This window comes from Stegostoma tigrinum, chromosome 12 (genome assembly GCF_030684315.1).
Source record: "Stegostoma tigrinum isolate sSteTig4 chromosome 12, sSteTig4.hap1, whole genome shotgun sequence".
In the NCBI taxonomy this organism is placed as follows: domain Eukaryota; kingdom Metazoa; phylum Chordata; class Chondrichthyes; order Orectolobiformes; family Stegostomatidae; genus Stegostoma; species Stegostoma tigrinum.
In genome coordinates this window covers 78,224,190-78,251,659 of record NC_081365.1, presented here as the reverse complement: position 1 = coordinate 78,251,659, position 27,470 = coordinate 78,224,190, and the positions used below count along the sequence as shown (strand labels likewise).

The 27,470-nt window shown below is 43.4% G+C and overlaps 2 protein-coding genes across 4 annotated transcripts in view; both read right to left on the bottom strand.

Moving 5' to 3' along the window:
* phex (phosphate regulating endopeptidase homolog, X-linked) overlaps positions 1-3,566 on the bottom strand; it is a 73,880-nt gene extending 70,314 nt beyond the window's left edge. For all 3 annotated transcript variants that reach the window (XM_048540089.2, XM_059650474.1, XM_048540090.2), the window contains exon 1: positions 2,739-3,566. In XM_048540089.2, the coding sequence (XP_048396046.1) occupies positions 2,739-2,862 (124 nt within the window). In that variant the 5' untranslated portion in view covers positions 2,863-3,566. The remainder of the gene's footprint in view (positions 1-2,738) is intronic.
* Positions 3,567-13,094: 9,528 nt separating this feature from the next.
* The window catches only part of sms (spermine synthase), a 63,648-nt gene continuing 49,272 nt past the window's right edge, over positions 13,095-27,470 (bottom strand). The window contains exons 9-11 of the mRNA XM_059650008.1: positions 27,139-27,218; positions 22,453-22,568; positions 13,095-14,977 (exon numbers count right to left, since the gene is read on the bottom strand). Coding sequence (XP_059505991.1) covers positions 14,947-14,977; positions 22,453-22,568; positions 27,139-27,218 — 227 coding nt within the window. The 3' untranslated portion in view covers positions 13,095-14,946. The remainder of the gene's footprint in view (positions 14,978-22,452; positions 22,569-27,138; positions 27,219-27,470) is intronic.

The following is a 27,470-nucleotide window of genomic DNA, read 5'->3' as shown; positions in this document are numbered from 1 at the left end:
CCAATAGTGCAGCGGTCCCACAGCATTGACTGTCCAACAGTGCAGCACTCCGTCAGCACTAAGCCTCCAACAGCACAGTGCTCCCTGAGTACTGACTCTCCAACAGTGCAGCGCTCTATCAGCACTGACCCTCAGACAATGCAGTACTCCCCAAGCGCTGACCCTCTGACTGTGCGGCATTCCCTCAACACTGACCCTCTGACTGGGCAGCACTCCCTCTGCACTGACCCTCCGACTGTGCGGCATTACCTCAGCACTGACCCTCTGACAGTGCGGCATTCCCTCAGCACTGACCCTCTGACAGTGCGGCATTCCCTCAGTACTGACCCTCTGACAGTGCGGCATTCCCTCAGCACCAACCCTCTGACAGTGCAGCATTCCCTCAGCACCGACCCTCCGACAGTGCAGCATACCGGTTGGCACCTAATGTCCCAGAGTAATCCTCCTGCTTTCTGATCCCACAGAAGTAGAATGTCCAGAGATACAGGTTCCCCTTGTGGGAATATGGTCTATGACTCGCCACAACAAATGGTGAAATTTCAAGTCAATAAAATATCCCACTAAAATGAGAGTTTAAAAGCAGCAGTGTAATCGTAAAACCCTAATGATTCTTTAGAGGAAGGAAAGCGGCCAGTCTTACCCAGTCCAACCTACATGTTACTCCAGACCCACAAAGACATGTTTGATGGAAATGGTTTTAGAGATAGTAGGAACTGCCGATGCTAGAGAATCTGAGATAACAAGGTCTACAGCTGATCAACACAGCAGGCCAAGCAGCATCAGAGGAGCAGGAAGGCTGACATTTCAGATCGAGAAGAAGGGTGTCAACCCAAAACGTCAGCCTTCCTGCTTCTCTGTTGCTGCTTGGCCTGCTGTGTGCATCCAGCTCTACACCTTGTTATCTTTGATGGAAATGGCCTGGACAGTTCAAAGCTATGTCGAAACGTGAACCAAAGGCTCGTCTTGCCAACAATGCCCTCAGCCCATGAAAGCACAAAGAGAGATCTGGATAAAGTAGAACTTCATAACGTCACAAACAGAGTGGGGAAATCAGCAGACATACAGGAGATGAAATTAAATATCGCAAGATGAATGGTGGATTGACTTGTTCGTAAGAACAGGGCGGGATACTATAAATCAAACAATAAATTCGACAGGAGGGGCAGGACCTGAGAAATTTCAGAGAATGTGCACACAGAAGTCATTGGGGTGGTGAAGAAATGGAGGAAACACCCTAAGTTTTGTTCAGCAAAGTATTGAATCGAGGAGGAAGGGAGCTGTGGCGACCCTTTGGAAAACATGACACCAGTCTCTGCTGGAGTGTTGTGTTTGGTTCTGGGAGAAGGAGCAGAAAAAAACTCATGAGGATGATTCTCTCCTGAGGAACTTCAGTTACATGGACAGATCACAGAAGTCAGAACTGTTACTTCCCAGGAAAAGCTGAGAAGATATTCGATCAAGGGATTGAGTGGAAAGGGGGCAATTATTGGGGATACCAGGGGACAGCAAGGTGGTTAACCAAAGAAGAAATCGGGAAATGAGGGAAAATCTCTTCATGCATCAGCACGTGGTCAGGGTCTGGAAAGTAGAGTCTGAGAGTGTGGGGGAGGCAGGTTCACTCGAGTGGCCAGGGTCTGGAATGTAGCGTCTGAGAGTGTGGGAGAGGCAGGTTCACTCGAGTGGCCAGGGTCTGGAATGTAGCGTCTGAGAGTGTGGTGGAGGCAGGTTCACTCGGGGCGTTAGGGTCTGGAAAGTAGAGTCTGAGAGTGTCGGGGAGGCAGGTTCACTCGAGTGGTCAGGGTCTGGAAAGTAGAGTCTGAGAGTGTGGGGGAGGCAGGTTCACTCAAGTGGTCAGGGTCTGGAATGTAGCGTCTGAGAGTGTGGGGGAGGCAGGTTCACTCAGGGCGTTAGGGTCTGGAAAGTAGAGTCTGAGAGTGTGGGAGAGGCAGGTTCACTCGAGTGGTCAGGGTCTGGAATGTAGTGTCTGAGAGTGTGGGAGAGGCAGGTTCACTCGAGTGGCCAGGGTCTGGAATGTAGCGTCTGAGAGTGTGGGGGAGGCAGGTTCACTCGGGGCGTTAGGGTCTGGAAAGTAGAGTCTGAGAGTGTGGGAGAGGCAGGTTCACTCGAGTGGTCAGGGTCTGGAATGTAGTGTCTGAGAGTGTGGGGGAGACAGGTTCACTCGAGTGGTCAGGGTCTGGAAAGTAGAGTCTGAGAGTGTGGGGGAGACAGGTTCACTCGAGTGGCCAGGGTCTGGAATGTAGTGTCTGAGAGTGTGGGGGAGGCAGGTTCACTCAAGTGGTCAGGGTCTGGAAAGTAGAGTCTGAGAGTGTGGGGGAGACAGGTTCACTCGAGTGGCCAGTGTCTGGAATGTAGTGTCTGAGAGTGTGGGGGAGGCAGGTTCACTCGAGTGGTCAGGGTCTGGAAAGTAGTGTCTGAGAGTGTGGGGGAGGCAGGTTCTTTTGAAGCTATCAAAAACAGGAACCGGAAAGTTACCTCAAATGGAAAAGGTGGAACGGCTGGGATCAGGGCAGCAGACGGCCAGCAGAGACAAGGGGCTGAACGGACTCTTGTATCCTGTCAGCATACTGTGTCTATGCCATGGTCTGACTGCCCCATTTATATCACCGCACCTCCCTTGGTGGGGCTCTTTAAACAGATGTAACTTTTCCAGTGCAGCTGCATGAATAGCGTGTCATTACATGCAGAACAGCTCCACCTTCCCGGTCAATGTCACTTACCGAGGGCCAGCACAATGCACAGAACCAGGGTTGCTGCTACAAACACCAGGAGGGTCCCTTTCAGCAACGTCCTTTGGTATCTCCCCCTCACAGGCTTTGGGCTCTCCAACACTTCCATTTGCATGATGTGCACAATCTCCTCTCTCTCTCACTCTCTCTCTGAGTTTGTCCTGGGAAAAAAATCTCAAGCAAAGCGTTTAGTTTGAGGTAAGTAGTATCTACATTACAGTATCCACACACACTGTGAGAGACCAGGAGTTGTCACTGCTTGTTCTCCCTCTCCTGGCTGTGTCTGGCGAGACTCTTTGATTTCTGTTTACACACAGCTGCCCAGAGTGACAGCCCAGCGGTTTGTCAAATTGCAAACTGTATGTGTCCCAGTCAGACACAACATCCAATCCATCTTCAGGCCATCAAAACAAGCAACAATGCAGACAAATGTCAGCACCATAGCACTCTGAAACTTGTTCATGAGGTCGGCAATTTCTCATCTTTCAGTTACCTCCAATTGCAATGTGAAGAAGCTATTTTCTGACGGAGGGATTTTTCACATTCCCATATGCTTTCCGTTTTCTGAACGTACTGGACTGATTGACTTGCCCTGATTTGGGAATTCGAGATTGCTCCTCCAGCACAGGGCACTGCCAAAGCCAAGGGACAATCTCCTTTTGAAAGCACACAAACTTGATCTTTCCGTCTGCCTCGGAAGTTCACACATTATTTCTGATCACACTGCTCGTCACTGCCTCATAAACTGGGGCGCACACATCAGCAACAACAATAAACTGGACAGAGCTAGCTGTCAGGCTTAACACAGGCTACAGAGATTTCCACACTGCTCCACGATTCACAGTCACTGTCAAAGTTACAGAGATGTGACATGGCACTGGTGATAACAAATCTAGAACCCACCCTCCAACTCCCTCCTTCCTCCCTCTCCCACCTTGCCCTCTCTCCCCTCCCCCGCAATCCTCACATCCCTTTATCCCTCTTCCCTTCTATTACTCTGTTACACACCATCACACTTCCAATTTCTTCCTGCCTCTTCTCCACTTCCACTCCCTCCACTCTGACTCTCTTCCATTCAGCTCCCTCCCACATCGACCCCTCCACTTACCTGCCCTGCCACACTCACCTACTGGCTGGCTCCATCACACTCCCACCTAAGACACCCCTTCCCTCCCATTCTCAACACCCATTGCCTCTAACCTGTTCCACTCCCCTTCTCAATCCTTCCATCCTCCTCCACTGACCTGCCACCCCCATCTCCTTCCTGAAAAAAGGCCACACTTGAGAGCCTGAAGGAAGCATTCAAACATGAAAAGACCTAGGTCCAGCTGATCAGTCACTCACCAGGTACCATCAGTCAGAGTAGGGCTGGATTATGAACACATTCTTCCCTAATGAGTTATGACGGGGTACAATTGCAATGTCACTGAACTGCTGGTCTTCTGGGGACTAAAAATAGAGAAACAAAGTTGAGTCTGTTGCAACACTTTCAGAACTGAGAGTGGTTGAACAGAAGAGGAGGAGCAAGTAGAACAGATTGGGAGGGCAACGAGAACAAAATACAAAGCTAGTACTACTGGTGGTAAAGAAGGATTGAATTGTAAAACAGGTCATAGAGTCATACAGTCATTGAAATATACAGCACAAAAACAGACCCTTTGGTCCAACTCGTCCGTGCCGACCAGATATCCAACATAAATCTAGTCCCATTTGCCAGCATTTGGCCCATATCCCTCTAAACCCTTCCTATTCATTCCCCCATCCAGCTGCCTTTTAAATGCTGTAACTGCACCAGCCTCCACCCCTTCCTCTGGCAGCTCATTCCATACACACACCACCCTCTGTGTGAAAATGTTGCCTCTTTTATATCTTTCCCCTCTCACCTTAAATCTATGCCCCTCTAAGTTTGGACTCTCCCACCTCAGGAAAGGACCTTGTCTATTTACCATATCCATACCCTCACGATTTTATAAACCTCAAAAAGGTCACCCCTCAGTCTCTGACACTCCAGGGAAAATAGCCACAGCCTATTCATCTCTCCCTATACCTCAAACCCTCCAACTCTGGTAACATCCCCATAAATCTTTTCTGAACCCTTTCAAGTTCCACAACATTCTTTCCTTTAGGAGGGAGATCAGAATCGCACGCAGTATTCCAATAGTGGCCCTAACCAACGTCCTGCACAGCAGCAACATGACCTCCCAACTCCTATGCTCAATACACTGACCAATAAAGGCAAGCATACCAAACGCCTTCTTCATTATCCCATCTACCTGCGACTCCACTTTCAAGGGACTATGAACCTGCACGCCAAGGTCTCTTTGTTCAGCAACACTCCCCAGGACTGTTGGTACTTAAATACCATTTAGTATAAGTCCTGCCCTGATTTGCCTTTCCAATTTCACATTTACCTAAACTCCATTTGCCATACCTCGGCCCTTTGACCCATCTGATCAAGATCCCATTGTACCCAGGTAACCTTTGCCGTGCACGACACCTCCAATTTTAGTGTCTTCTGCAAACTTACCATCCATACCACCTATGTTCACATCCAAATCATTTATATAAATGATTAAAAAAAAACAGTGGACCCAGCACTGATCCTTTTGGCTTACCGCTGGTCACAGGCCTCCAGTCTGAAAAGCAACCCTCCACCACCACCCTCTGTCTTCTACCTTCGAGCCAGTTCTGTATCCAAATGGGTAGTTCTCTTTCCATTCCACGTGATCTAACCTGACTAGCCAGTCTACCATGAGGAACCTTGTCAAGCGCCCTGCTAAAGTTCATACAGATCACATGCACTGCTCTGCCCCCATCAGTCCTCTTTGTTACTTTTTAAAAAAGCTCAATCGAATTAGTAAGGTAAGATTTCCCACTCACAAAGCCATGTTGACTATCCCTAATCAGTCCTTGCTTTTCCGAATACATTTCAATCCTGTCCCCCTGGATTCTCTCCAACAATTTGTCCACCATCAATGTTAGGCTCACTGCTCTATAGTTTCCTGGCTTTTCCTTACCACCTTTCTTGAGCAGTGGCACCTTATTAGCCGACCTCCAGTCTTCTGGCACCTCGCTTCTGGCTATCAATGACATAAATATCTCAGCTAGGGGCCCAACAATCACTTTGCTTGCTTGCTGGTGTTCTAGGATAGACCTGGTCAGGTCCTGCAGATTTATCCACCTTTATGCATGTTAAGGCATCCAGCACCACCAAATCTGTAATATGGATATTTTTCAAGATGCCAGTATTTATTTCTCCACTTTCTCTAGCTTCCATATCCTTCTCCACAGTAAACACTGATGCAAAATACTCGTTCAATGTCTCTCCCATCTCCTGTGCTTCCACACACAGGTGACCTTGATGGTCTTTAAGGGGCCCTATTCTCTCTCTAGTTACCCTTTTGTCCTTAATGTATTTGTAGAATCCCTTTGGATTCTCCTTAACTCTATTTGCCAAAGCTATTTCATGCCTCCTACTTGCCCTCCTGATTTCCCCCTTAAGTATACACCTACTGCCTTTATACTCTTCTGGGGATTCACTCGATATCTGCCATCTAAACCTGACATAGGCTTCTGACTTTTTCTTGACCAAAACCTCAGTTTGTTTAGTCACCCAGCACTGCCTACACCTCCCAGCCTTACCCTTCACCCTAACAGGACATACTGTCTCTGGACTCGTTATCTCATTTCTGAAAGGCTCACCGTTTTCCAGCTCTTTACCGTCAAACATCTGCTTCCCAGTCAACCTTTGCAAGTTCTTGCATAATACCATCAAAATTGGCCTCTCTCACTCATCGAAATAAGTGCAGTTTAATTTATCAGTCGTACCTTGTTCTCTGCTTTGTCCCTACCTACCTTGTCTGTTCGACTTATTCCTTTTCCTGTATCAGTCTCAGATTGATCTCCTTCCTCACCAACTCTCTGGAATACCCTCTTCACTGCTTTAAGTCTTCTGGAACAGCTCTAGCAAATCTCCCCACTAGGATATTAGTGTCCTTCCAACTCATCTGTAATACTCCTCCAATGCTGGTCTTATCACTTCTAACCCCAGAAGAGCTTCCAATGAAACAAAGATGTGACTCCCTCACCCCTGCACCAGCTCCTCAGCCATGCATTCATCTGCTCTATCCTCCTATTCCTATCCTCACTACTTCGTGGCGCTACGGGAATTCCAGATATTACTACCCTGTGGGACCTCCTTTGTATATTCGTGCCTAACTTCCTATTTTCTCTCCTCAGATTATAGTCCTTGTCTTATCCTATGTTGTTAGTTTCAATGTGTACAACAACTTCCTGCTGGTCCCTCTCACCTTGCAGAATATGCTGCACCCTCTCTGAGATATCTTCAATCCTGGTACCGGGGAGGCCATACACCATTCTGGTGTAAATGAAAGGTGTGGATAGGAGAGAATGGGTCTGCTCTGCTAAGGGCAAAGGCCTCAAGGCACAGGCTAGACTCATCTGGAGAGGTTGAGAGGGTGGAGTGGGGCTAGTTGTAATCAAATTGGAGGAGAATTTCAGGACTGTGAGACCTTTGATTTCAACATTGAGTCCTAAAGGCTGTGAGGTGACAAAGCAGTAAATGAGGTGCTATTTCTCCAGCTCATGTTAAGCTTCACTGCAGTACTGTAGTAGGTCCAGGACATAAGTGGCAAATGGCTTGGGATGGGAAATTAAAGGTATTGGTGCTCCCATGTATTTCTTGCTCTTGTCTTCCTACATGGGAGGGTCGTGGGTTTAGAACATAGAACATAGAACATAGAACAGTACAGCACAGAACAGGCCCTTCAGCCCACAATGTTGTGCCGACCATTGATCCTCATGTATGCACCCTCAAATTTCTGTGACCATATACATGTCCAGCAGTCTCTTAAATGACCCCAATGACCTTGCTTCCACAACTGCTGCTGGCAACGCATTCCATGCTCTCACAACTCTCTGCGTAAAGAACCTGCCTCTGACATCCCCTCTATACTTTCCACCAACCAGCTTAAAACTATGACCCCTCGTGCTAGCCATTTGGAAGGTGCTGTCTGAGGATCTTTGGTGAATTTCTGTAGTGCATTTGGTAGATAGTGCATACAGTTCCCCACAGCTGTCAGTGGTGGAGAGAGTGGATATTTGTAGATTTTATGCCAATCAAGTGGCTGCTTTGTCCTGGAGGGCGTCAAACTGTTTGGGTGTTGTTGGAGCTGCACTCATCCAGGCGAGTGGGGAGTATTCCATCACACTCCTGGCTTGTGCCTTGTAGATGGTAGACAGGCTTTGGGGAGTCAGGAGGTGAGTTACTCGCTGCAGTATTCCTAGCTTCTGACCTAACCTGCAGTCACTGTTGAACAGATTAATCGCATAAATACATTGCCCCATGGCATAGAATGGATTACCATTTCAGAGTCCCCTACTATCTACATCCTGGGGGTTACCCTTCAACAAAAATAGAAGCCAAGACTGGGTCGTAATCCTGGAAATTCCTCCCAACAGCATTTGAGTCAATATAGTGCGGGACAGGAGGAACACAGCAGGTCAGGCAGCATCAGAGGAGCAGGAAAGTCAGCGTTTCGGGTCAGGACCTATTAACCTGTTGTAGGGAGGCTTTATGAAGTCAAGGTTGTAGCTTTTGATCAAAAGGATAGTCTAAAAATGTGTCCTGCACTCAGTGAAATTGTTTGGAGGATGCGGCATGTACCAGTTCCTTATCAGCTGATAAACCACAGGCAACAGAAACTAAATTATTTGCAGAAAGAAAGCAATTGCCTTTTTTTAAAAAAAAGCAAAGCAGGAATTAGAAGCGATGTGTCAGAAAGGGGGAACAAAGGCCAATATTAATTGGAATCTTTCAGCATTAAGGAACAGGATCAATGAGGGCTCAAGATGAGGTTTGTTTTTTTAAAAAAAAATAAGCCTCTGTGTTCATTCATAATCATCCTTCTATAATGAGTTGACCTGTTACCAAACTTCAAGCTACCAGTCTAACTGGTTGACTAGTAAATGCTGAGGATATTAACTCATTGGCAAAAGACAGTTTTGGCATTAGTATCTGCTGTTGAAAGTTGTTCCCTTTATTATGGGCCACGGTCTTTCATCCCCAGAATTATCAACAGTATTAAGAGGAAAACCAACCAGGGAGGTTCTGTGTCCGGATGTCTGGAAGGAGAGGGACAAGAGGATCAAGAAAATGACAAGCTCAAAACGAAGATGCCTCAGCTGGTCCTATGCGAGGATGGTCCAACCTTGGAAAAGGGTTTGTACTCTCTTCCCAGTTTCTCAAGTTGATGCATAGTATGAAGCTTTAAAAGCTGCTGCCCCTCTCAGAACAAACTGGAACTGCAACTAAAGACTGCTTTATGTAACTTTCGGTGGGGTTCACCAACTTTGCAATGGTCTCTCATCTGTGGTTATCTCCAGTACCATGATCATACACTTGCATTACAATTCACTCTTCCCCTTCATCCAGATCACTAATGTAGACCTTCAATTGTTGAGCCCCTTTGTCCTGATCACTGTGGCACTTGAATCATTAGTTTGACAACTCAAAAATGACCTATGATTGCTAGTAATTGGCCAATATTGTATCTAATAGAGGGCTTTGTGGTGCAGTGGTAGTGTGCCAGAAGTTCAAGGCCCAGATGCCCGGAAGGCATGCTATAACATGGTCAAACAGTTTGAGCAAAATCACTAACCATGCTAACACATAATCCCTAAGACCATGAGCGATATCTTTCACCTGGCAACTTACCGATAGCTTTTGGAGATCCAAACAAATCTAATGGTTTTCCCTCATCCACACTACTTACTACCTCCTTTAAAGCAGTCATAAATGATTTGCTTTTCCTGTAACCATGCTGACTATTCATAGAATCACTGCAGTTGGAACTGGGTCATTCAGTCCATACCAATTCTCCAAACAGCATCCCACCCTAAACCTGCAAGTCTCCATTTCCCTTACCTAATCCACCTGGCCTGCACACTATGTGCAATTTGTCATGGCCAATCCACCCTAACCTCCACATTTTTGGATTGTGGGAGGAAACCCATACAGACACGGGGGGAGGGGGGGGAGGGGGGATGTGCAAACTCCACCCAGACAGTCACCCTAGGATGGCATTGAACCAATGTCCCTGGCACTGAGAGGTAGAAGTGCTAACCTCTGAGCCACTGTGCCACCCCAAACTTCCAGGCTAAATTACAATTTTCTAAACGCTGAAATGCCCACCTTAATAAATGATTCTATCATTTTCCCCAATAACAGAAATTAAGACTAACTGGACTGCAGTTTCCTCCCTCCTTTCTTTAATGCAGTATTAGATGAGGTCCCAGAGGGTCGGAAAAGCACTAGTCAGTTGGGAATTCTGGGTATCTCTGCAATCACTTCTTTCCAGCTTTAAACCATTAGGTCCTGGGGCTTGCAAATGTTTATTCCCAATTGTTTCTCCAGTGCTTTTACGGCTGTGATAGTGATTGCGTTTACACTTTTCCTGCTGCTGCGTTTGTAGGAATGCCTTTAGTGCCGTCAAGCAGGAGGACTGATACAAAGTAAGGTCTGAAACACGCTGCCATTTCCTCCTTTCCCATCAGTATTTCCACAGCTTCTGGCTTTGCTGTCTCCACTTTTAAATACTTGTCATAGCTTTGTCTGTTCTTATATTTCTTTCTAATTTTCTCTCAATCTAATCCATTTTCTTTAAAAAAAACACGCTTTGCTGGTTTTAAAAACTTTTCCAATCTTTTGCTACCAATTACCTCCAAACTATTGTGACTTTTCTAACAATATCTTATCCTTAACTTTTGTCGCAAGAGGCAGTTCAGAGTCCTAAGTTCTCAGTTAAATAGATCACAGATGATTCAGAATTTGCTGTCTTGTGAAGTATCAAGAATCCTCCAACTCCTCACAACTTACCTGAGGTCCGCAATTGTGTTACGGTCTGCAGGACAATCCATCCAGTGAAACTTAATCTGGATAGTTCACTCAAGAGTAGCTCTGATGGAAGATACAAAAGTTTACAAAGTACAATCCATTCACACAGCTTTCGACGTACAAACCCCAACCACCAAATGGAAATGGTCAGATTGCAATGCTGGTCAGCAATGCTCTCTTTAAAAAGTCACACCCCATCTGACAAATAACCACAAGGCCTGTGCTTTTATAGAGTTCAACTGCAGACTAATAAACGCCTTTCATAACAGTTAGGCAAATTGGTTCGGGAGTTTTAGGGAGTTGGTACCGCTAACCTTTAGGTATTTTTGAATCAACCTACTCTACACATGTCTGGAGCAGGCAGGATCTGAAGTCAAGCCTCCTGGCTCAGAGGTAAAGTCTCCACCACAAGAGACCATTCCAGTAACCATTATGCTGATATTAGTGATGGTGACCACCAGATTGTTGTAAATATCCAACTGGCTCATGGGAGTCATTTCTGCTCAAATATGGTGACCAGAACTGATCACAAATACTCCATCCAGTTATGGTCTAGTCAGACATTGATATAAGTTCATCCTGCTTCCCCTGCTTTTCTACTCAATGTCTACTTATGAAGCCTAGATCCTTTCCTGATAGGTTATTGTGTTTCCTTGACTATCTTTGGCTGAGTGTGGTAGCAATTTTCACCTCAGAAATGCAACCCTTTGACCAGAACAAGTCATCATCTGCTGCCAGGTGGCACTCATGGAACCCAAACGAAGCGCTGGCAACCAGGCTACTGGAGAATCCGAGATAAAGTGTGGAGCTGGATGAACACAGCAGCATCTAAGGAGCACAAAAGGTGACGTTTTGGGGGAGGGGGTTCTGAAATAAATAGGGAGAGAGGGGAAGGTGGATCGAAGATGGACAGAGGAGACGATAGGTGGAGAGGAGACAGACATGTTAAAGAGGTGGGGATGGAGTCGGTAGAGGTGAGTATAGGTGGGGAGGTGGGAAGGGATAGGTCAGTCCAGGGAGGACGGACAGGTCAAGGTTAGTAGGTAGGAAATGGGGGTGCAGCTTGAGGTGGGAGGAGGGGATAGGTGAGAGGAGGAACAGGTTAGGAAGGCAGGGACGAGCTGGGCTGATTTTGGGATGCAGTGGGGGAAGGGGAGATTTTGAAGCTTGTGAAATCCACATTGATACCATTGGGCCGCAGGGTTCCCAAGCGGAATATGAGTTGCAACCTTCGGATGGCATCGTTGTGGCACTGCAGGAGGCCCAGGATGGACATGTCATCTAAGGAATGGGAGGGGGGAGTTGAAATGGTTCGCGACTGGGAGGTGCAGTTGTTTGTTGCGAACCGAGCGGAGGTGTTCTGCAAAGCGGTCCCCAAGCCGTCGCTTGGTTTCCCCGATGTAGAGGAGGCCACAATGGATCCAAAGGTTGGTGGGGTGGTACGTGAGGACAAGGGGGACGGGGTGTAAGGGATGAGTTGCAGGAAGCACGGTTGAGGGCATTCCTGGCCACTGTTGTGTGTGTGGTTGGGGGGGGGGGTGCAATTGCGGTCCTTGAAAAACGAGGACATCTGAGATGTTCTGGATAATGGTTACTGGAGAAGGTGCCTTAATAGCACTGCCAAAGACACCATCCTCATTTTGATTTCAATTCCGTACAGACTGAATGCAGTGATAATTAACATGCGACGGTCAGTAATTCATACTTGTGCCTAGCCAACTGTCTGGGATATTGAGTCAGAGTAATACAGCATGGAAATAGGCCTATACTGACCATTCAGCTAGTTCCAACCGCCCAAATCCCTCTAAATTCTTCCCATCCGTGTACCTATCCAAACGTTTCTTTTGAATGTTGATACTGTACCTGCCGCAACTACTTTGCAGCAGGCCTCTCCATTTATGCTGCCTGCGAGAAGAAGTTGCTCCTCAGCAGCTTCTTAAATCTATCCCCTCTCACCTTAAACCTTTGCCCTCTAGTTTTCAACACCCTATCCCTGGGAAAATTTCTTGATAAGTTTTATGGCATTAGCTCTCCATTGATCAATTGCTAAGATTGTCTATTTGTTCAAAAGGAAACAAGTCATAGAACCATACCATGATCAAAACACAGTCAGTAAGAAATTGTGACCTTGCTCAATATAGTAAAATCGCCACTAGGTTTGACAGGTTAAACTGCTCTTTTTAGCGTCTTAGAATTCCCCAATTGCACAGAACTTGCAAAACTTGAACTCGAGGTGAATTTCTCTTGCAGAAAGATGATGCAAGCAGCTTACGCAGGGAAGACGACAATGAGGAAGAGTGCAGTATGGTGTCAGTTTAAACACCTTATGGAAAGCTGAAAATACTGCAGAGTTCTTTGTTAATTTTTTTTAAACACTTTTTATTAATGTTGATGGAGACACACGACAACAAGTTTCAGAGGAAACAAAAAGGTAATTTATGAAGACTTTTATTGGAAGGTTTACAGCACTCCTGTGCATCTTCTTTCCTGACAGAACTAAATTGCTATTGATAGTTCCATTATAAAGACTTGTGCTGTTGCACTTGTTCACAGTTCTACACAGCAACAGCAGCATTCAGTGCAAAGGTTCAAAATTTAAAAATCGCAACACTTCTGTTTGTAGTTGCCAATTGTCTGACACGCAGAAAGCATTTCACAATTATCAGAATTACTGTCACTACCAACTTTTCTCATCTGATGCTACTTTTTCTAAGACTTAGACTATTAGGGAATGTCGACAGGAACTAGGACAGTGGCTGACAAACAATTCAAGTTGTGGAAAGGGAATGGGGTACAAAATTCTATTGCTGACAGCATCGAAATCCCCACAAACTTTGCATTAAAAGAAAACCCCCTTCTCTAAGTCTGATATTGTCTTTCTCAATTTCAGGTAGCTGGGGCAGCAATGTAAACAGCTACTTACTGACCTTTAACATTGCATCAGGTATTAACCACAACAATATCATTCATTGCATGGTGTTATCAAATTGAAAGGGTGGCAGTCAATCTTAACTTTGCAGGGGCAGCTCAGTGAGGCTGTAGAAGAGGTGTGGGGCACATATATGTGCAGGCTACAGATCAGACTCTCAAAACAACTGTGAATCTCTGACCCACATTCACTGCTACTGGGACCTGGTAATTTGTTTGTTCTGACTCCATTTTGATGATGTAGGGCCGTTGGCAGTGGATTTATGAGAGACACTGGGCAATCACAAAAGTAACTGTGGATGGATGCAATACAAACTGTCTTTAATAGTTGTTCTGTATTTGATTTAGGAGATCAAAGCCTCTCACTTTCTAGTCTCTTGGAGCTTAGACCCATTTCCAAAGGCTGTTATCATTCCCATGCATGCAGAAACATCAATTATGCACTTTCTGAACAAATTTATGATTAGGATGATGCCATTGTAACCTGCTGCTCATTCATATCTTAACCAAAAGAAACACTGACAGAGGTTGCTTAGTTCTCAGTGCTGATAAATATGAAATCTTTCTCCCTTGAGCAGGAAACAAAACACTTCTTCTGTGATTAATGAATAAATAAACATTGCTCTAATATTAGCAACTTCCCTGGACAAGTAACAGTCAAGAAATGTTCACACAGAGAGAGAACAAGGTCCAGCAATGATTTTTCCCCCCTTTCTTTCAACATAAGAAGTGCTCAACAATTTTCTTCATTGTAGCCATCACAAAAGACTACACAATGACTTTATGCAGAAATAATAGAACATATTTCAACGGTTGTGTTTATTCCAAAAATGAAGCAAATAAATTAAAAGAAATTAATCTCCAAACTGACTATGGTTGACATGAGTATGATACCGCAGATTGAAATATGCAAAGACAATCAAGAACAAAAAAAAAACTTAACTGGAATAAATCACCACTAAATACAAAACTGTGAATCCCCCTATCACCCGCCCACAAAGTAAAAGATCTAGATTCACATTTACAAAGACATTCAGGAGATTCAGTGCAGTCAGCATTGCTCCTTGCACCTCCACTTAAAATGCAAATGATTAGTCACTTTCTCTTTTTAAAAAAAAATCCCTGCAAAATATACAAGTCGCATCTTTCCTGAAATGAGAAGTTGCATCACAGCACAATGCAAGACACCTCGGCCAGTAGACTTAAGTACACAGCATTACTTCAGTTTGAGAAACAGCTTGCACCAGGGTGCAAGCCTAAAAAGCATCATGCAGCACATAGCCCTGCCATCCTTATTACCAACTTTATTGATTTTTCATAAAATAACTTGCAACTTTTGATTTGAAAAGGTACGTTCTACTTTTTCCATACGGTGTAGAACACCCATCTGAACACGGATCTTAAGGAAATCAAACAATTTGAGGCTTACACACTTGGCACATCTCTATCTGTAAGACTAAAGACTGCACTTCTAGAAGCACTGCCCACATAAAAATTGCATTGTTGCAATAGTCTGACAAATTACATGAAAGCACAATGATGTATTGCGTGTACTTAGAGCAGTTTGTGCAGCTTTGTTTGGTCATATGGAACCACTTAGCCATATTGAAGCAATAACTTGTACTTACAGAATAATTTTACAAACAGGATAACATCACAAGGCATTTCATAAATGAACAGAAATGGATGTTGAGTCAAGGGAGGTGATTTTTGAACAGATAGTCTGAAGATTCACCAAGGAATTAAAAGGACATTAAAGGGTGTGTTAGTGCAAGAGACGTAGACAAGCTTTTGGCATGGACAGTGGAATACACATTTGGTAAAGCTAAGGTGGGACAACAGAGTTGGAGAATAGTGTATTCCATGGAGGTTACAGAATCACAATGGATTCAAGGCCACACAGGAAGTTAAACACCAAGCTGATAATAATCAAATTGGAGATATTTGGCATTTATTTTAAAATCCTCACCTAAAAGCCCATCTGGTTTACGAAGAATATCTGCTATCCTTATCTGGTTCAGCCTAAACGACTCTAGACCCAAAACTCCAAACTGTCCTCTGAAGTAGCAGAACAAGGCACTTAGTTCAAGGGCAGTAAGGAATGGGAGGCAAGTGCTGGTCTTGTAAACGATGTCGATGTCCCATGAAAGAATAAGCAACATGAAAACAGTATTTAAAGTGGATGCAGTGCACATTTCCTAGTATGTGTGTTAATATGAAATATTAAAACGTAAAGTAATTGAAGACTTGAATCAAGGGTTTAAGGCTTGAAATTAGGAGGGTCGATGAGCAGGTTTGCAGATGATACTGAAGTTGGTAGGATGATAAATACTGAGGAGGACAGCCTTAGACTACAAGAGTTTACAGACAGGCTGGTCAGAAGGGCTGATCAGTGGCAAATGGAATTCAATCCGGACAAGAGACAGGTGATGCATTTGGACAGGACAAACAAGGCAAGGGAATACACGAAGAATGGTAGGACCCTGGGAAGCACCAAGGATCAAAGGGACCTTGGTGCACCTCTACACTGGTCCTTTAAAATACCGGGTCAGGTGATTAAAGTGGTTAAGGCACATACTTACCTTCATTAGCTGAGGCACAGACTTTTAGAGCAGTGAGGGTATACTCAAACTGTATAAAATGTCAGTTAGGCCATAGCTAGAGTATTGTATGCAGTTCTGAAATCCACATTGTAGGAGGGATGTGACAGCACTGGAGAGGTTGTAGCAGCAGAGATTTACCAGGGATTTTGCATGGGCTGGAGAGTTTTAGTTATGAAGAGAGATTGTACAGACTGGGTTGTTTTGCTTAGAACAGAAGAGATTGAGAGAGGACGTGACTGAGATGTACAAAATTAACCAGGAGCATACATAGGGTAGAAGGTTTAGAGGAGGTGCGGAAAGGTAAGGAAAACCTTTTCACTCAGAGGCTGGTGTGAATCTGGAACTGGAATACGTGTGGTTGGTACAGGCAGAAAGTCTCGTCATATTTTAGTGAAGATGCACACTTCTGATGCCAAGTTATATAAGACTATGGAAGAAGTGATGGAGAATGGGATTAGAATGGTTAACTGGTTGTTTTTTGACTATCGTGGACTCGAAGGGCCGATGGGCCTTTTGCTGTGCTGTACATCTCTACGACTATGTAAAGATTGATTTATCTTCATTAGGCCATCCAGATAAGGTGTTGCATGTGTTTACAATGGTAAGATGGGACAGGTAGCAGTAGGCTTACTTTCAGGAATTTAGCAGTTTAGGAATGAGGAGACATAAATACAAGATTAAATGCAAGAGACAAAGGGCTGGTGAAAGCTCCTGGTGAAAGCTCTGCACAGGCAGATGAGGTACGATGGAATTCACTGTAGTCATCGAGGGTGAAATGGTCAATATTGGAGATTAGCTTGCAACGGGTAGACAAAGGAACACAGGTTAAGGATATTAGTATAGGTTGTGTAACTATTATGAGCAACTATTTCTCACAAAGGTTAAATGTTGGTTGGAACCAAAAGTTCTATTATCTTTGTAGCTTCTAAGTATTTTAATGATTGATATTGTAACGGTTAAAATGAGGCAGGAACTTCACAAATTTAAACTAATTTGGGAAGCCATTTTGGGGAGAAAGTCTGATGTCACCTGTAAAAGCCACTCTATTGTCAGGCCAAATCAAATAAAGGTGATCTACAATCAAGGCTTCAAGTTCATTGTCAACATGAGTCAAAGATAATGTCAAAGACAATTACAATTTTAAATAAAACAGCTTCATATTAATAGGTAATAAAATGTGAGGCTGGATGAACACAGCAGGCCAAGCAGCATCTCAGGAGCACAAAAGCTGACGTTTCGGGCCTAGACCCAAAGGGTCTAGGCCCGAAACGTCAGCTTTTGTGCTCCTGAGATGCTGCTTGGCCTGCTGTGTTCATCCAGCCTCACATTTTATTATCTTGGAATCTCCAGCATCTGCAGTTCCCATTATCTCTCATATTAATAGGTGTTCATTCTACCAAAAGTCACATTACCGTCTCCATTCAGATAGAGGGAAGATCTGCAACAATGCAGCATTGATGAAGGAAACCCAGTAAAGCAGGTTTTTCAAAACAACTGAAATGACTTAGAGATAAGTCAAAACAACGTGAACGAACACGTAACTAGGCTGCAAACCTAGCCCAGATACCATGATATTATATATTTCACATACAGCATGGCTAAATGACTAAAACAACATTCAATGAATTTCCACCATGTGGAATACAATCAGTTCATTTACATATGCTTTTTTTTTGCATCTATCAGAATAGCTTTACCTGAGGCATCATCATGAGCATATGTTCTATATTCAAAATTAGACTGGATGGGCAGACATAAGAAAATGGGAAGGATGGACATCCAGGAGGGTTTGGTAGGGATGCCAGAGTGCAAATGGAACCAGGGAATAGGTGGCGTAATATATTGATTAAGGGATAAATGGGTGAGAATCTTGATGTATAAATGGGTTAGAAAATAGCATTACATTTTGTGCTGTTCTAGTCAGTATACTTTGACTAGCTGCTGTCAAACCAAGCTCTTTGACCTCTGGTGTTTAATGGAGATGTATAACTGTTACAGGAAATATTTACTCTTCTAGAGGGTAAATGTGGACAGCAGGTAGCTGGGCTGAATGGTCATTTATTTCCATAATCCAAGGTCAAGCTCTGAAAATATTTCTTTGAAAAACTATTTCTCAAATCATCTCTGGTGCACTAAAGTCTCTTCAATGCATGCAGCAATGCCCACGTTCCCTAGGCCTGGTTGGAGATAATTGGCAGACACTGCTACTCTTATGTTTGTTCTACAGTGTTATGTAATACCGTCAACACTTGCCAACTGTAAAACTTTATGATCAAACTTTTCAATTTTATCCCTTTAAGAAGTTAAAAATAGCACGTTCTGAATATTATCTTATTACTTCTACTCAAAGGTTTGTCCTTTAGTACCAAGTGTAAGCTGCTCAAGGAAGATCAAAACCATCTATTAGATCACAAGAAACAGAAGCCCTCCAACCTGTTCCACCATTCACTATGATCATGACCGTGGCATTACCTCCCCTTTCCTGCTGCCCCCTCCTTAAACCCATGGTGCCCACCTAACTGGATGAACACAGCAGGCCAAGCAGCATCAGAGGAGCAGGGAGCTCACGTTTCAGGCCTAGACCCTTCATCAGAAATGGGGGAGGGGAAGGTGGTTCTGAAATAAACGGGGGGGGGGGGGGGGGAGCGGATAGAAGATGGATAGAGAAAATAGATGGAGAAGAGACAGACAGATCAAGGAGGCGGGGTTAGAGCCAGGAAAGTTTCACTACGTTGATTCTTGCAGTGTAGGGATTTATCTTACTGATAAAAGTTGAGCTTGTTGGCATTCAATGGCAATTAGAAGAATGAGAGGTGATCTTTTGGAAACAGAAGGCTCTGAAGGGGGCTGGACAAGATAGATGTTGAGAGTACATTTCCACTTGATGGAGAATCCTAGAATTTGGGGTCACAGATTAGAAACAAAGGGTCTGCCACTAAAATGGAGATGGAGTTCTCTCAGAGGATCATTAATCTTTAGAATTCTCTTCCCCACAGAGCAACGGAGGACAAGACAATTACTTCATTCAAAGCTAAGTTAGACAGATTTTTGATCAAAAAGAGACTTGAGGGTTACAGGCAGCTGGCAAGAGAGAGAATTAAGGCCAAAATCAGATCAGCCAGGATTTGATCGAATGGTGCAACAGGCATGAGGGGTTGAGCGACCTACTCTTGTTCCCATTTATTTCTCTGTGATCTTAAATTTCATCCCCTCTTCTGGCAATTATCAGAACTTAAGCCAGACCATTTGCAAATTAGCTGTTGCTTTTTATTTCAAGTGAACTTTCAGCCACACATCCGTTCCATCACTGCCTTACTTTGAAACATTGTTCAAGTTGCCTTGGCTTATCTGTTGCTGAAACCCTCATTCCTTTCCTTGCTATAGCAGTTCCAATGCTCTCCTGGTCAGTCTCCCGACTCCCCATCTGACAGACATGTGTTTACCTACAACTCTGCTGGCTGTGTTTTCACCCACTAGGTCGATTTACTCAGTGACCTATGCTGGTTCCTAGCCTAACACTGCATTAACACTCAACTCCTCATCCATATTTTCATATTACTGCATGCACTTCACAGAACTAACAAAAATCTCTATAGCGTGGAAGGAATCCATTCAGCTATTGAGTCCAGACTGACTCCCAGAAGAGCCAGCCCCAGACTCATCTCTTACCCTATCCCTGTCACCCTGCATTTCCCGCAGCCAATCTGCCTAACCTGCACATCTTTGGACTGTGGGAGGAAACCGGAGCACTCAGAGGAAGCCCACACGGACACAGGGAGAATACGCCAACACCACCCAGACAGGTGCCAGAGGGTGGAATCAAACCAAGGTCCCTGGAACCGTGAGGCTGTAGTGCTAAGCACTGAGCCACCACATCGTCCCATGTCTCTTATTTTCTGCTTAACATCTTCCAGCACTACAAACCCTTAAAGTCTCTGAATGCAGATTCTGACTCCTTAAGTACCCTAGATTACAACTGTTCCATCAATGGCAGAGAAAACTCTCTACCATTTTGGTGCTCTCCTTTTGACCTTTCGGTCCGACACATCCATGCCGACCAGGTGTCCTAAATTAATCTAGTCCCATTTGCCAGCATTCAGCCCGTATCCCTCTAAACCCTCCCTATTCATGTACCCATCCAGATGCCTTTTAAATGTTGTAATTGTACCAGTCTCCCCCACTTCCTCTGGCAGTTCATCCCATACACGCACCACCCTCTGAGTGAAGAGACTGCCCATTGGGTTCCTTTTAAATCCTTCCCCTCTCACTTTAAGCCCATGCCCTCCAGTTTTGGACTCCCCTATCCTCAGGAGAAGGGTTTCATTTCCACACATTCTGACCTCCATCATAACTTGGCCAAGCAGGATCTTTGCTTTTGTGATGACTCGGATATTTTCAGCTCCAAATTTCCTTTTTTCCTGCTGGCAAGAATTCTTTCATTCCTCACACCAAATTTATTCAATCAGTCTCACCCATGTCTGTTTGGTCTCCTTTCCAAATGCAGGAATGCAAATATTGCAATAAAGTGTTCCATTTCAGCACTCACTTCTAACACACCTCAGAATTCCTACAAATGAGAAACCTTACAAAGGTTCACAATGTTACCAGTCCAGCACCAGCAAGGTCAACTTTCTCTTCATCTGGCACTAATTCTTTGTCTAATCTTTCTTTTTCAAATATGTAACAACACCTTTGACATCTCTTCTCCAACCTCTTAAAACAGCTGGATTCAATCCATCAAGATCAGGGCTCCATTGTAAAATTAGTTTGGTTTTAAATATATGCTCTCTTCTCATCTTAAATGTCCTCATGTTTTTTGATTATTTTTAAGTCTCGCCAACATGTTAGCTACCTGTGTTAATAAAAATGTTAATTTAATATTTCTGGCATTTTGAGCTGGGGGCTGTTAATATCCCTCAGCAGACATATCCCTCTTCAAACATCTGCTATTTATGACCGAGAGTCTCAAGCCCATTCAGGACAAAAGAAACTTCCCTGGATTGATGTCCACTGCCTTCAACATTCATTACCTGTACCAACAATACAAGATGTACTGCAGTTAACTCACCAAGGCTCCTTAGACAGCACCTTCAAACCCACTGCCTATACTATCTAGAAAGTCAAAGCCAGCAGAGACACGAGAGAAATACCACCTGCAAGTTCCCTTCCAAACCACTCTCAGTCCTGACTGGGAAATATCACTGTCCCTTCAGTGTCACTGGGTCAATATTCTGGAACTCCTTTCCCAACAGTACTGTGTGAACCTGATGCCCAAGATCTGCAGCAACACAGAATGGCAGCTCACCACCACTTCTAAGGGGAATCATGATTAGCAATAAATGCTGGGGTCTAACTCTCAATGTCCACAACAAATTAAAAAGTATCTGCAGAGTTCTTGACATTGTAGTTGAGTTTCAATTGGATTATTTCCCCAATGTTATTTTATCACCTACTGTCATCCTCTTGGATGCCTGTGAATTTAATGCATACTTTATGTTTCAACTTTGTTCTTATTTATTTACGTCACACCCGGGACACAATAAATAGTACAACTGTATGCGACACCACATTCGGTGAAAGTACAAATTTTAAAAATACTTGTACTGGTTAGTTTCTTTTTGTCCTTCAGAGGCCTAAACTTTCTCTTGGACCAATGCAGATGTTTCCAACTGTTGCTACACATTTGCTAAAATGTTTGCTTATTTTTCCCTAGTACTATACTCATCCCTTAAAAATCATACTTTGTCCTTCTTTTTTTACTCTGGACCTGCTTTTACTACATTCTAAGATTACTATGTTATGATTGTTATTGCCTGGATGCTCTCCACTGCTTAGTTCTTTTGACAGTCATATGGTCTTCTGTTCTGATCAGCTCTATACGCCTTCTACAATTAGTTCAAATTCTGTGGGAACTAGCACTAATTCTGTAATATATGATTTCATTGTTAAATATAATTTTAAATGACAAGAGGGCAATTGTACCATCTTTAGCTGTGAAACCGGGTCACAATTCATAACTAACTACCTCTAATTCAGGAGCACCATATTGTCAAGCTTCTATCAAGTTTAAATCAGAACACAGGAATTTTGTGTTTCTCCAAAGGTAGAACCCCTTTCAGCTCCACTCAATGCTGCAGAACGTCAGAAGTGGAATTCCCTACACACCAATACTAATTTAGAGAGCACAGCTATTTTAAAACAAAGCAAACATCTATATTACTTCCAAAGCAAATGCATCACAGAGCTGGAAAAAGGATACAATTCTGCGTAAGAGGGAACACACACAACTTTCTTTGAATATTCCACAGGGCAGTAGAGTTTGTTCAGCTGCTGTTCATACATCGCTAGTGCGTCTGTCAAGTTTGCACAGTTACCCTAGAGGACAAAAGAAGAGTGGTAAAGCTATTAGGCAATTTCTTCCAGGAATATTTTTTTAAAACCACATTGAGATTTTGTAAGATTTCAAGCATCTGATTTTTGACTGCAGGTTACTGACCTGTTAGGAAGATTTATCGTCTAGAGTCAGGCAGCAAGACTTCGGAACTTGCAAGACAGGCAATTTGAAACAACTCAACTATAAAAACAATGAACTTGATGTTGGCGGTTCTCCACCCAGTCATACCAACCATTGACGTTAGCTCCAGTTTGAAACCTCAAGGGGAAACGCAGCCTGCGAATATGCAGCTGGCTAATTCAGAAGCTTGACATCTGAGAATGCATGTAGCAAAAATGTGGTGTATGTATGAGGGACAGTTGTGCTGGTGTACAATAGAGAAGTTAATGAATTTATATTACAGAGAAATCTTTAGCTGTCTTCCTCTCCACTGATGCTGCTAGACCCAGTGCGCTTCTCCAATACTGCCTTTTTTTCATATTACAGAACTATTTCAATTGTACTGAAGTGAATTTGGATCACTGGACCAATATTGTTGACATTAGACTCTGCATTAACGTGACACCGTTGTCATTTTAGTTTTGTGCTGGGACTTGGGCACGACTTGCAAAGGTAGCATTCATTACCTATTGCTAAATGCCCTTGAGTTGGTGAGTGACTGTCTAGGAGGATTGCACTTGTGCATTGTTAATACTTCAATAATGTTAGTAACTTCAGGAGTTCCAGAGTTTTGACCCAGTGACAATGAAGGAACGACGATACAGCAACAAGTCTGAGGGTTCTTGAGTCACAGTGCAGCATTCCAACCTTGAAGTTAGAAGGTCCAAGTCACACTTCAGACTTGTTTAGATAATAGGGAGTCAAAAGAGTCATACTAGACTCATGACATGAACTGTTTCTCTCTCCAAAGATGCTACTTTTTCTGAGTTTCTCTAGCATTTTGTTTTTGAAATGAGAGCAGGTGCTAAGTCATCCAGCACACTGTGGTTCTGTCTTATAATCAATGTCAGATTGTCTAGTACTTTGCTCCACTTCTCTCATCATTAGTATTGCTGTCAAGTAAATACTGATGGCTCAATACGCACTGTGCTAAAGGTGGTGGAGACAGATCTTTCAAAGCAACAGTGTGCATAACTGACATGCTTGTTAAGTCAATTTAAAGGGCATTCTGAATGAGCTACACTGCCTGGGACAAGAATGACAATGCGGCAGGGGTGTGGAAGGGTCCAGCACCAAAGAGCATTCATGAGTCAAGGAGGTCACTACAGCACAGGACAGTTTAATAAGTTTCTTCCTGCTGCCTGTCTGCAGTTACCAGATGTACAGAATTCAGTTTTACAACCTTCCCTGATGGGATTTGAACTCAACCTTACAGGAGTCTGGCAGCATACATGAAGCAGACCAAGCAGGAAGAGAACCGTGCTCTATATTTACCTGTTTTTTTAATGCTATGGACTTCTTTCTGACAATGTTATGACACTCTCAAAGACTTGGTCTTTCTTATGCGACCTTACGTTCACAGACTGAGTCTTAAATTGCAGCTCAGATTTAAATTGACACAATGGGACCTTCTGGAAGGCTCTACCCTCCTGTTCTGCCAGTCAGAAACCTGCACGTGGAGGTCAATGTGTCTGAACTCTCAGCATCACTAATTCACTAATCGGAAAATCAGTTAGTGTACATCCCCACTGCCTCAGAAAAACAGTCAACATAATCAAAGTCCTCTCGCAGCCAAGCTATACTCTCTTCCAACCTCTTCCAAAGTGCAGAAGATACACAAGTTTGAAAACATTTACAAAAAATTTAAGAATTTAAGAATTAAGAAAAAATTTTAAGAACAGCTTCTTCCCCACTCAGACTTATGAATGGATCTCTTGTTTATTAGAGTTGACCTTTGTCTGCACCTTCTCTGCAGCTGAAACACTATATTCTGCTTTCTGTTCTATAACCCTGTTGTACTTATGTAAGGTATGATTTGCCTGGGTAGCATGGAAAACAATACTTTTCACTGTATCTCAACACGTGACAATAGTAAATCAAATCAAATGAGGATATGGACCTCTGCATTCAATTCCCCAATCTACAAGCAAAAGGCCACAGAACTAGCACTACCTTGTGAAGCTCACCAGTCACTACCACACTACCACTCCACAAACTCCTCACACTCCTGACACTCATGTAGAAACTCCATTATATGTTGCCCAACACTGAAGGCTGTATTTGACTTTAATGAGTAGAAAGAAATTGAGTTTCTTTTCAATATTTATTCCTGGGATGTAGGAGTTACTGGTTAGACCAGCATTTATTGCCCAGCCCCAATTGCCCAGACAGTAGTTAAGAGTTGGCCACACTGCCGTGAATCTGGAATCATGTAGTTAAGACCAGGTAATGCTGGCAGATTTCTATCCCAGAAGGACATTGTAGTGAATCAGATGGGTTTTTAGCAAAAACAACAATGGTTTCCATTAGGATAGAGTCAGAGAGTGATACAGCACAAACAGACCTTTCGGTCCACACTATGTTTCCAAACTAAACTGGTCCTACTTGCCTGTGTTTGGCCCATATCTCTTCAAATCTTTCCTATTTATATACTTACCCAAATGTCTTTTAAAAACTGTAACTGTACATGCATCCATCATTGTATTCCACACACTAACCATTGTGTAAAAAAGGTGCCCTTCAAGCCCTTTAAAATCTTTCTCCTCTCACCTTAAAAATATGCCCTCAAGTTTTAAACACCCCCAACCATGGAAAAGATCTTTGCTATTCATCCTATCTACACCTCTCATGATTATTTAACCTCTATCAGGTCACCCCTCAACCTCCTACGCTCCAGTGAAAGTAGTCCCAGCCTATCCAGTCTCTCCTTATAACTCAAGCTCTCCATCTTCATAAATCTTTTTTGAACCCTCTCCAATTTAATGATATCCTTCCAAAAGCAGGGCGATCAGCTTTTAATCCATATTTTCCCTTTTAAATGAATTCAAATTTCAGCTTCTGCCATGGTAGGATTGGGATTCTCAATTCTCAGGGAACTCATGTCCCTGCAACACTAATCTGGGGTTCTGGATTACTAGCATACTGACAAGACCGCGATGCCAGCATCTCCCAAGGTGCAAAACTTTCTCATGATCAAATCTAAAACTGGGATGAGAGGGGTCTGCCAACCACTTATACAAGCGAATACAGCCTCGGATTAACAGAGCTGTCTTCATTCATTACAGTGTGTCAAATATTTAGCATTTTAAATTTAGAGTGCACAGGACACAGCCACTGCTACAGGCAATTCCCAGTCATGAAAGTGTAATTTAATTTGTACATACAATTGTCTCAATAAGGGCTCTTCTCTGTTACAACGCTTCTTTCAGGATGTCCCAACCAGTTAAGTGCTTTTGGAAGGTAGTCTCTGACATACTGCAGGAAGCACAGCAGACAGCAAGGCTCCACAAACAGTAACAACATTATAATACAGAGGAGAACTGACCTGTTCTTCTTAAATAATGCTACGTGATCTTTTGCATTCAAGCAGGCAATGAGGCCTTCATTTTCAAACACTTTGTAAATGGAAAGTGAATTTAAAAAGTCACACATTAATATGAGGTCAACCAAGGTGTCTATGAACTTATTAAGGTGTTAAAACAAACATAACTGTACAAATTATACAAACAGTGCTCTGATCATTTGACTGTAAATCACAAGTTGCCGTTTTCAAAACTGCTATACATGGGCAGTTCACCACCTGGTGCACACGAGCTGCATGTGCGCTCTGGGGAGGCAACTGAATGAAAACCAGTGTTAACCCAAGCTGACTTGTAAACCCTGTTAATGAATATCTTGCACTATCACAGGGTCTACTATTATGGCAACATTAAAAAAAAATGTCGTAAGAAATCAGGTGATTTTCCCTTCAATTCTGCAAATCTCTCAGTCTTCTCTCACAACAGCCAGAGGTGAGAAGCCCATTGTAAGTTACAGTGAAAAGCTGCTTTCCACTAAGGGTGGGTGATTAAATTGCTATTTCAATCACAGTAAGAAGTACTGTGCACTACTGCCAATTAAAATTACTCACCACTGGTACCCGGATACATAGCTTCACTAAAAAATACAGGCAAATCAGTCCATGCATCAATATTCATGCTTAACGACTTAAATAAGAGAAGTGGAGAGATACTAATGATAATTCTTTGGATATAAAAATTACACTAATTCAGCAAACCTGCATGAAAAGCATGGAAGCCAGGTCTGACCTTGTCATGGTCTGTGATTCAGGTCAGGCTGCTATCGCGGGGATTATGCTGAATAAACAAGATAAGCAATTGGAAACTCCAGTCCTATGTCTCCAACATGGGGAAAATGAGATGATCTTTGAGGGACGAACTACCTTACTCTCCAGGACACTTGACTATACCCAGAAAGCAACATGCCACAGACAGCAACACCCTTCCTTGAGATGTATTATTCATAAACACTAGACTCTAGTCCACATTCTTAAAATGTTTACTATTGCTATAACCAGAATATCATGAAAAAAATGTAAGAATGGCCTCTTACCTGTGTAAAATACTTCCCTGTGGGTTTCAAAACCTTCACAGCAAGGTCAAGAATAAGTCGCAGGAAATCCCACGTTGATTCTGAGGTCAGAAGGAAAAAGACACGTTACAAAGCAGCAAGTTTATTATTAAACATCCAATTTCGTTGGGTTTATTAAAACACGATCAAAAAGGCAATGACTTAACAAAAGCCAAGATTATCAACTGCTACAGATCACACAAGCCCTTGCCACTGATACCAATCTCCTCCCCTGGCCTCTACTCAAACTGAACTAGACCATCTACAATCATCTTTTTTCAACAGATTAACTTGTGGCCTCAGATCTGACCCAT